General features: G+C 32.8%; 2 protein-coding genes across 2 annotated transcripts; both read right to left on the minus strand.

The window, feature by feature from the left end:
- Positions 1 to 342: 342 nt before the first annotated feature.
- LOC112510254 (protein IQ-DOMAIN 1-like) lies at positions 343 to 2727 on the minus strand. Its single transcript, XM_025115595.1, has 5 exons — positions 2638 to 2727; positions 2300 to 2554; positions 1623 to 1814; positions 1408 to 1521; positions 343 to 1300 (listed from the first exon to the last, which is right to left on the minus strand). The coding sequence occupies exons 1-5, from the start codon at positions 2707 to 2709 to the stop codon at positions 671 to 673; spliced, it is 1263 nt and encodes a 420-aa protein (XP_024971363.1). The 5' UTR covers positions 2710 to 2727; the 3' UTR covers positions 343 to 670.
- Positions 2728 to 6892: 4165 nt separating this feature from the next.
- Positions 6893 to 9492, minus strand: LOC112509244 (IQ domain-containing protein IQM1-like). The gene is made up of 8 exons (XM_025114100.1): positions 9146 to 9492; positions 8907 to 9021; positions 8499 to 8564; positions 8297 to 8385; positions 7998 to 8085; positions 7617 to 7847; positions 7415 to 7516; positions 6893 to 7309 (listed from the first exon to the last, which is right to left on the minus strand). The coding sequence occupies exons 1-8, from the start codon at positions 9490 to 9492 to the stop codon at positions 6893 to 6895; spliced, it is 1455 nt and encodes a 484-aa protein (XP_024969868.1).
- Between the last annotated feature and the right edge of the window lie 2100 nt (positions 9493 to 11592).

Consider the following 11592-nt stretch of genomic DNA (forward strand, 5'->3'; position numbering starts at 1 on the left):
ATTATATTAGGACACTTAGACAATGTCCTGTAAAACCAATTTATGTTGTGGTATTAACTTCTGATGTACCTTCATATAGAAGAGTGAGTCAATGTGTTCCACATATCTCTTACAGTTGTAAGGTTGATGATGGAGTGATATGCATCATCTGGTAAAGACATTAGCCTTGGTATCAATTGCAGCTTGTTTCCTATCATCATCCATCCGTAGATCTGAGAACTGTTTCCTCCTGTGACATCGTTTTCTTTACAAGATACGATAATTAAGTGAAACCAATAATCATTTCATAAGCGTAACTTCGACTCAGAACCATAGATACGATCGTATGTAAGCATATATGTAAGCAAATGTAGTCTTCATTTAGTTCAAAATTTGACATAAAACAAGCTAAAAACTACACTAACAGTTTCACTTCTGTACCTTTGAAGTTCTTTAAAGATCAGATGGAAATTGAGACCATATCTCAACAAATCAGATCATCCCCACTTCTATATCTATGTATAAAAACAGAAATCCAAAAGATCCACATCCCAACTGACTTTCCTCTAAGCTTGTTTTGGAGCTAAAGGATTATGGATGGTCTCTTATCCAAATCAAGAAACACAACAAGCTGTTGAAGAACTGTGAGAGCATTAAAGTATCACCAAATTCAGAGTCTTGTTAAAGAATTCTACTTTTCTTTCAATCCTTTTCGGCTTTTAACTTCATCATATCTATCGATGAAAATGGGTGGATACAAGTCCTTACCCGTTTCAGATGAATAAAGATCCGAATCAGCACTCTTTCTTGCTGTTACTGTTGCCCCGTTTGAAAGTCCGCCTTTTGATTTGTGACCATGAGTTGAGTAATTGTACCCTTGCCGTTTAGCTTTAATGGACTCCGTGAGACTCATGTAGCTCGGTTTGCTAACACTTCGTTCTTTACTTGACACCCGTGTTTCGGAAGTTGCGGATGAAGAATTGGTTGAGGATGTGCTTTCGTTAAACACGGAACCAGAAGATGGGTTTGTTGAGGATGATTGTGTGATTGGACTTGAGATAAACGGCTTTGCAGAAACCCTGGTTGAAACTAGATTCCTTCGAATCTTTAAAGAATCACGTTCACTGGAATAAGAGCAAGATTTAACACTACGATCATCAGAATTCTTTATTTCAGATGCAACATTATTATGGGAATTGTTGTCCCAAGATTTGCTAGCCATCCAACCATTCAGCCAGCTCCATTCGTTGTTTTGCTTGACTGATCTAGGAGAAGCAGTCTTGTTTTTCCCGGAAATTGAGTTGGGATTTGTTCTTGGTCGCTAAAAACGAAAAAAAGATCGTACCATGTTACTAAAAAATGCAAATTATTATAAGCAAACAAACAAGTAATTCAAACTTTCAAGTTTCAAGAATCAAGAATCATCACCTGCTGATAAAAGGCATAAACATTAGCTCTATCCCTCTTGATGGCACCATCTTGTTTCATACGTTCTTTAGCTCTCACTTCTTCGGCTGTTCCATAACTATCACACCATCCACCCTATTCAATACAAGCGAAAAAAGATTCCCTTCATTGCCAAAACGGTTTCTGATTCAAAAACGATTGTAAAAGACTACATTTTGATAAAGATTCTGTTATACCTCAGACTGGCTTCTCAAAGCAGCAGGATTTTCTGATGTAGTCCGAGCAGATTGAGCTCTGGCTCGAGCCTGAGCTCTAACAAGAGCCTGCATGCACCTAAGGGTCACATCGGCTTGCTTTCTAACTAGTCGACCTCTAACGATGGCCTGGAGCCTCACTAACGCTTTCAGTGCCCTTAACGCTTGTCTTGCCTTCAATATGCATATCAATAGAAATAAGATTAATATGATTCACAAACTGTTATTCAGATTGCATTTTTTGATGCTTTATGATTGTACTGTTGTACATTCATCCTCAAATGTCACAGAATCTCATCAATGTTATCAATACCATAAATATGGCATCCCCTTCAACCATTAAATATTTTTTTATGGTTGAGCCATAACTCCTCAAATTACTATACTGATGTTTTTATGTTAAGATACTTCATCATCAAATCCTTCGAATTTGAAATCTAATGAAACTCACAAAGAAAAGCTATGCCTTATAATAGCTTTGGCATTTCCACAAACATCAATGGTGATGATTCGTAGTTTTGGTGTTCATGCTCAGAACAAAGTCTAAAGTTTTATCTCAAAAAAGCTAGATAGAGACAAATTTATATTCTTTCCCAGTAACATAAACAGTTAGAAATTGAGATAAACAAGGTGAAAGCAAGAAATTGATTAGAAAATACCAAAAAAGAGCGAAAAACAGATTGAATTCGAATGGCAGCCCATTCTTGCCTAACAGCCATGAAATCTTTAGGCTGTGCCCGAACCACAGTCGCAACAGCAGCAGAGAACGAAACATCTTCAGCACGAGAAGCATCAGAAGTAGACAATCGTCCTCCTCCTTTCATTCCCTTTGAAGATGATGACACTGAAGAACACCCAGCTGACGGACTCCTCCATAGCTTCCATGTCCTTATCTTGTTACCCCCAACTTTCTCCTACCAAAAAAACACCCAATTGAGCCAACCCTCCAAACAAATCAACAAATGGATAAATTTAAGAAAAGATTGAACAAACTTACTTGATCTGTGCTGTTGGAATTGGCCTTTTGAAAGCCAATTAATGATTTAATCCATTTTGCAGAGGCACCCATCAAGAAAGCCTAAACCTGGTACCTGCGTTTTTCAGTTTTCGGATCTTTAAGTTAAAACTTGGGGAATTAAAATAGGATTTGCACTAGGGTTAAAACTATAGTGACGAATGTAGAACCTCTGGCGACCACGGAACACATTTAATCCCCAATGGCTGCATTTTGGCTGTGTGATTGTCTAAAAGATTTGCTAAATTCAATACTCCTTTTTCATATTAATCAAACCCTATGAAGATGCATTATGCTTGATAAGACCAATTCAGAAATATAATCATATAGTGACGATAACAAAATGTTATCAATTCCCTCTTTAATGGTCAATTTTTTATGACATCCAGTAAATTCAGGCAAGTTTTTGGCATTAATCAAATCAAGCAAGCAAACAGCTAAGCCTCACTTCACAATAATTATGTACCACACTAGTTGTTTCTTCATAAATATATCAGTTTTGAAGATGTTCTTTCAACTTAATGAAGACAGTAAACTCAACCTGGAAAAGAAAAGACTCAAATCATTTAATCAATTCTCCTTACTAGCATTAGCAAGTGGAACAAGCAGTCAAGCAACACTTTTTTCCCTAAACGCCAATAAAAATCTATTTTCAACAAACCCCTAACAATCAATTTATCAAACACTTGATAGGCATCAAGACAATATTCTTAAGGAAACACTTTGTTAAGAATTCTCAAGTTCCCATTTTCCTTAAATTTTCATGGGATTGCAGGTAAGATTCATCCATATCTACATGACTCAAAACACCTAAACAAACAAATACTTTTTAGAATTTAGGAATCACCTCAAGAATCAGAAGGCTTTCAAGGCTCGAGCTTTAAGGGTCGCCGGTTGATGACGGTTGGCCGGCTGGTGAAAAGGGTCGCCGGAGGTGCGAGCAGGAATTGTTTTTGAGTGGAGAACTTCCCCCCTCCTTTCGTATATAGGTCCGCCGATGAAGTTTGAAGGAAGGGGGAGAGTCGTTTGAATTTTGAAAGAAAAGGTGAAATCAAAAGTAGAAAAGAAAGTAACGGATACTTATTTTGATGTTATAAATAATATGTAATGAATGCTTTTCCATGTTTTATGGGCTTAAAAGAAGGTGACATCACTGATAAGTGATAAATATGCATGAATTCTGGGCTCGGAAAACAAGAAATACTAATGGGCCAAATTTTAATGGGCTTAAAAAGAAATATTTTTTCGGCCCAAATTGTTAAAATAATTAAATAAGGGGTAAAATGCGCGAAATATCAAACTATTTTTACAAATTTCTTTATCATAGCATTCTACCTTCAGTTTTTCTTATTACAGTAATGTATTTCCAAAATATTTTTTATTAGGGCATTGTACTTTCAAAAATTTACCTGTTATAGCATTGAGTAACTTTTTAAATTAACTTTATACATTATAGCAGGTTTCTTTATCACCTCATCGTCCACAACCACATGTATGATAGTGCTGACATGACATTTATTATTATAACATTGTAATTTCAAAATTATTTTATTATAACATCACCAATTTTTATTATAACATTGTACTTTTAATTTTAATATTTTTATTATTTAAATATTGTAAATTTAATCAAATATGTTTACTAAATTTTTTAATATTAAGTTGTATTGGTGATACTTGTATGTATTTGCTATTTTGATTTGTTTGCAGAGTTTTAAGAGAGAGTGTTTTTTTACTTAAAAAATATATTATTTATTTTAACAAAAAACTTACACAATGGTAAAAAAAATTAAATTACACATATTGTTTAATATATTATTGCATATATGTTAATGCTAAAAAAAGTTATCGATTTTGATGTCTTTTGTCTTCTATAATATGTCAAAAAAACGACATTATAATCTCAAATAATATTTATTATAATTTTTAGTAAACATATTTGATTAAATTTACAATATTTAAATGATAAAAATATTAAAACATTTATTATGTTATGGTATCCGGTTAATGCTTTAATAAATAATATTTGGTTGAATATCACATCACTCGTCACATCACCAAAGTAACCGTTTAATGTTTCAACCGGTTAGATGAGTACTTAAATGTTAAAAACCTTACATCTTAAATACCTAAAATAAGAATCAAGTTAAAGTACGTTATTTTTTCATGTAATTTATTATTTAATTAAAAAATATTCATTTATTCAGCTGTGACAATGTTGGAAATTGAGAGGCAATTTCTTAGCTCTAAACCAACTCCAACTTTAAAATAAATTCGGAACTAATAATTAAACAAAGTATAGAATGGACCAGGGTTTAGTCTTTGAAGGATTTGGTCATGGTCTTTAACTTAACTACAGAAGAAATGACTCAACTGATAGAGAAAGAGATAAAAGAAGAAGTTACGATCACGTGAGGCCAGTATATTTTCGTGAGATTCGTAAGATCATTTTTTTACATTTGAAACTTCATAGTAAAACGATGTGAAAGTAACCTTCACAGTGTTTTTGTTGTGAATGTTCGACTTTTTTTTACCTTCACAGCGTTTTGCTGTAAAGTTTCAAATGTAAAAAAGTGGTCTTACGGGTCTAACAAAAAACAGGCTAGTCTCACGTAAACCCAACTCTCTCTCTCTCTCTCTCTCTCTCTCTCTATATATATATATATATGTGTGTGTGTGTGTGTGTGTGTGATTTATGCATCTACATATATAGAGTTGGGTTCACGTGAGACCAACCTATTTTTCGTGAGACCCGTGAGACCACAAAATTACACTGAAACTTAAGAAAGCATTGTGAAGGTACAAAAATACATCGAATATTCACAACAAAAACATTGTGAAGATTTACCTTCATAGTGTTTTGTTGTGAAGATTTAGTGTTTTTTCTTTGGTCTCGTGGGTCACACGAAAATAGTGTGGTCTAATATAATCGCAAGTCTATCTATCTATGATATATATATATATATATATATATAGAGAGAGAGAGAGAGAGAGAGTTTGTTTCAAATACAACCTATTGCATTTGTACAACCAATGCAACCTAGTAAATTGAGATATTTATGGAAATGATGAGAGTTCATTTATTATGATTTGAATATTTATGGAAAATGAATATGGTTCATTAATTATGATCAATATTTTATATTAGAAAATAATCAAAACTTCTATGAAATCACATATTAATCAAATGAAATGGACGGTTGAGATTGGGTTGTATTGGTTGTACAAATGTCAAAAGTTGTATAATAACTAGCCTCTATATATATATATATATATATATATATATATATATAAAATAAAAAAGACAAAGAAAATGTTGAGATTGTATGAATAGATTATTTATAAGAATTATTGATAAAAGAAAAGACGAGTTCATATATTCATATTCATACGTTACTACTTAGTAAAAAATAGGTGACTCAACGTATGTTCACATGTACATCTCTAAATGAATTTTTTTTCCACGTTTATCAATGATTCACATACAAGTTATTTATTTTTATGTTTCTAATCTTCTTGTCTTTTTTTTTAACATTCCTATAGAGGTGGATTATTATACAACCTCTTACATTTGTACAACCAATACAACTCAATCTCAATCGTACATATAATTTGATGAATATGTAATTTCATATAAGTTTTGATTGTTTTTTAATATAAAATATTGATCATAATTAATTAACTGTATTTTTCATAAATATTTAAATCATAATAAATAAACTCTCATCATTTACATAAATATTTTCAATTTATTGAATTGTATTGGTTGTATAAATATAATGAGTTGCATTTGAAACAAACTATATATATATATATATATATATATATACAATCAATGTGTTATTTTGCATTAATTTGATGAATTTAACCACTAAACATATTTATATGTATACATAAGAAAGCTGTCTCTTCAAAAACATAAAATAAATATAAATTAAAACAAAATATAAAAACTTTTATCTCCAAAATAAAATAAAAAAAGAATTGACGAAAATGGAAAGGTAAGCGCGCTTCTACGGTCGACACCTGATCACACGCTTTCAACAAGCGTTTACATTCAAAATATTTACCTTTATCACCCCTATACTTTATGTTAATTACATCCAAGCACCACCAGTCTTCCCCAAAGAATTCAATAATTGCATAGAGGTCCTCTAACTCTATTGGCAACCAAAAACACCGTATCTATTGTCAGTTATGTAATGATTAAGAACGAATGGTTTATAGGGTTTGAGTCTTAGGCGTTGTGTTCGTTATTTCGGCCCATGTTGGCAAGTCTAGGTGAAAGGTGGACACGAGGACTTGGCCGTGGTGAAGGGATTGGACCGTTGCTGGAAAACAATGAACTGTTAGCCATCATGATCTTTCTAGGTGATAGATTCACTTGTTCAAGTGCCTGACATTGTAGTTTCATTGGGTACTCTCTTACACACCCGATCCTGGGACCTGTCCCGGATGTCCATCTTGGTGATTTCACTTTTCCCATATCATGTATCCCTATTTTTTCACGACGAGCTTTAATGGTATCCTTTGGCAATCTCTCTGTTTGGAAAGGTTGAACATGTACAGATGGTTTTCCTCTTATTAAATTGGACTTGGAGTTCTCATCCCGAGTAGCATTGAGAAATGGATCATCATCGTCTAATGGGCATTTCTGCACAATATAATTAACTAAATTGATTTCTACGGAACATATAATGATATAAGCTGGTAAATTGTACAGTAAAATAATAATGAAATATTATTGCGATGATTTTACCTTAACATTCGTCAAGTCAACTTGGTGCTCTTCAAGAAAACCAATGAACTCTTTGAAGTTTTCTTCTGTAGGGTGATAATGACCACTGTACGGCCATATAGCCTGTCCCAGATTAGACATATAAAAATGTGTTAACTGAGGTTTTATTCTTGCTACCATTTTACAGTAACAAGTGTATTTTCCCCTGCAATTTATGATGTACCTCAAGAACTCCATCATAAACAACCATTCGTCCCGCAGCCGTGGTGGCTGCACCAGCTAGAAAACTAGAATGTTGAAACTGGCCTTTTTTCTTCTGGCCAACATACAAGGCTCTTGATGTGCTAAGTACGAAGATCCATTTGGTTCCCTCAATAGTTTTTACAAATCTTCGGCTTTGTTTATACAACAATTTTCCACTTTCAATCACGACTTCATATTCTTCCCTTTCTTTCTACATTCACAAATCACGATGATAATTAATTTTCATAAAAAATATAAATGAAAAGAAAACTTGTTTTTTCTAACATAAAATCATACACGTTAATTTTTTATTTCTCTATAAAACAAACAAAATTCAGTGCAAGTGATGATTGAGTCATACAGGTCCAAGATATTTAATGCACTGATATTGCAGTATGTTTCTCGCGCATTTTTCGACACTTAATTCTTTACCGTCTCCCACATCCAACCTGAAATACCACAAAATAACATATATAAAAATCCATTGCTTGGCGTCTTGTTGTGGAAGGGTCTTAATCGTACTACATTTTTTTCGTTGTGAAATAGTCTTGGTGATACGACAATCATTTAAAACTAATAACAAATTAATGTTGACTAGATATATATATATATATATATATATATATATATGTATGTGTGTGTGTGTGTGTTAAAGCTTACCAGTAAAAGAATGGTTGCGAGCTTTGACTTGTAAACCAAACATTGTAGTACAACTGTAGATTGTGTCCATAACGATGGCGTGGATCAATCTACATAGAACAATATTCAACAACGTTAGATTTTCGTACAAGTAAACTGCATGCACGCTTACATATTTTATGTTCATAAAGTTTTATCTATGAACTTCGATGGTTTTACTTACCGCTTCGAGCCAATGACAAATGGCTAGTTTTTGTGCGTTTTTGTCTTGGCATAGGCCTTTCCCGACCTAAAATGAAAACAGTGGTGCAAATTTAGGACTAAATTTGGTATAAAATAAAGAAAAGGGTAGTAAAATGTAAATATTAAGTAGTTGATCCTCTTAGAGTCCAAAGGTCAACATTCAAATACATCAACTTCCATAGCTTTGAAGGTATATGTAGTCATGGTCATGGAATACAAGAACTTGTCAAGATTTGATGCTTTTTAATTAAGCCAATCTTAATTAGCAAAAGTGATTAAAAAACGTTAATTCTATTAATAGATAACAGAAATGAGACTTGACTGGAAATACTGAAAGTTTGACCAAGTCTTTGATCAAAAATACGACTTAGAATTATGGGAATCAAACCTTTGCAACCCTGGTACGCGCTCGACACCATCGTGAAACCGCGCTCTCGGGCTTATCGTTGCAGAAAAACGACACCGAACTCCGTTTCAAAGCCGCGAAATCTAAAGCTTTCCACCTAGACAAATGCATAATGCTCAAATAGATCACGAACCCGTGTTTTTATACCGAAAAAAGACAACTTTTAATTCATCATGGTCATGAAATTGAACGATAATCGTAGTAAGTAATCAACGACGAACCATAGTTCTTCAATAACGACCGCGCAATCAGCAAGATTTCTTCGAGTTCGATAACTCTTGTAGAACTTCTGAATCGTAAGAGCTGCAGCGTCGAGCTCGCTTATGATAACTGGCGCCCTTTGATCGTCATGATCACCAACAACAAACCCTAATTGGCAGCCATTAATGCCACCGGTACTTCTCGATAACCTTTCTTGATCAACATCAAGATCAACAAGATTCTTGAAAGAAAAGCTTGTCTCCAATGGCGGCATCATCTCGATCTTTTCTGGTTCTTCAGTAGAACCAAAGTTGAGGAAACGAAACAGAAACAGCTGAAACAGTCTGGATTCATGAACCCTTTTCATGATCGAGAAAAGAGACAAAAGGATTACTCCCATGGGGGATTAAAAAGACGAATTTTTGGTCGCTGTTTTCAAGGTCGAAGGAGATGACCAACACTGGAGGTGGGTTTGATTGGTGGGTTGGAAGGGGAGTATTTATAGGTGTGAGAATGAAGATGAACATGTGGAAAGGGATGCAACCGTCAAAGACGCAGAAAAAGTACAGTGTGATGTTGGAAAAAGTGAGAGCTAATTACGTGTTGTTCCCATGAGATTGGGTTCATGGTTCTTGGCTCATTTGTCAAACCAATGGTATAAACCCTAATTGGTATTTTTCGGTTCGGTTATCTGCTAAACTCGTTAAATCGGTTTAATTTGGTCAACTTTTTCGTTTAGGAATTATCATTTGCTTCATCATTTTGATTCTTAAAAAGATGTTTGTGATTGTTTATTTAAAAGAACTTATGTTTATTTGTAAAAGTGTTTATCAACTTATGTGGTGTTAAATCGAAGCTTTTTAAAAGATGTTTGTATTAACTTATCGTGGTACTAAAACGTAATAAGTTGATAAGCATTTTTTTTTCATCTAAACACTAAAAACATCTTATTACCGTTACCAACCGTATAAGTTAATAGGAGGGAGTAACTTATCAAAAACTCTTTATCTAAACCGGTTGTTTGACCAAAATTGTACTGTTGTGTGGTATTTATTTAGATTATATCATAACTAGAGTGTATGTACTCGCGCAATACAACGTGATACATCTCGATTTTTATTATATAAAATAGTTTCTGTGGTATTGAGAAAATGAAAATGTTTTTGGTTGTTTAATTATCAATTTTATGGAGTATTTTTAATGTCGAAAGTTCTCGTTTTCTGTATAATATGTTTACTTCCAGTTTTTTATTATAATTTAATTTATTTAGATTTAATGATAAATATGTAATTTAATTAAGTTTTAATAACATAATGTTTTTTATAAAGAAAATGATGAAGTATTATAAGTTTAATTATTATTTTTATTATATTTTAGATATTTTATATTTAAAATAAAATGGTTATCATATATTTGATTATGTTTATCAAATAGTTTTATTAATTTAAACATACAACTTTAAAAAGTTGTACGCATGCACCATTTACTTGTAATATTGAATTCTAATTAATATTCATTGATAAAAAGTATTTAATGCATAAAAAATAGTTTTTACAACGTTAAATCAAATATTTTATAATATAATAAAGATTACTATCACATGTTTTGTTTCTTTGTAAAGGGTTTGACGTCGTTATCTAGAGTTCCCCCATCGTTATTCAATTAACGTACATGCATACTTTTTACGTCAACGAGAAGTTAACGCAAAATGGTTTGAAACTGGTGATCCCCATTTGTCCCATACTGCCCATCATAGTAGTATTATGTGAGAGATAAATCAGATATATAATATTCCGCTAAGTTGTTCGACTACTTCTACCCTATTTGGCTATTCCCTCCATGTCCTTCCAGTAAGACGTCGACACGTCAATTTTTTCTCTCTACGACTACTATTTAATTTACATATCCACCTTACAGTCTCATGGGTATATTAATCACTTCTCCCAGAAACATCTTATTCATGTCCACCAATCACATGAATACACATAATCAGAGAGAATGTGAACATGAATAAAATAAATAAAAATCTAATACGTTTTAATTTCATCAGTGGGATAGAAATAGAACGCGAGATTCTGAAACATGTAAATTTACACCGTCCTGTTAAGTACTAGCCTCTAGGGGCGAATACAGTCTGTAAATGGTCAGGAAAAGCTCGGTTAAACCACAAATTGCAAAAAAAAAATATATATAAAATTTTACTCTTAAATTTTCTGTATTTATTTCAGAACCCCATCTTTTTGTTCTTGTGCTCCTGAACGCCCCCATTTGTTAGAGTCTCTGACGATCAATAAACTCATATAAAAGTAAAATAAATAAACTAATAGTATAATGCATGCGCCTATTCGATTTAACCAAACTAGTAAAAGATAACCGAAAAAAAACGAACCGTTTAACCTGAAAACCGAATAACCAAAAATCCAAGACCGTCCATTAGTCTGTTAAATATGAGTTTTTGAATAGGACC

Source organism: Cynara cardunculus (genome assembly GCF_001531365.2).
Source record: "Cynara cardunculus var. scolymus isolate 2C chromosome LG 3, CcrdV1, whole genome shotgun sequence".
Taxonomy (NCBI): Eukaryota; Viridiplantae; Streptophyta; class Magnoliopsida; order Asterales; family Asteraceae; genus Cynara; species Cynara cardunculus.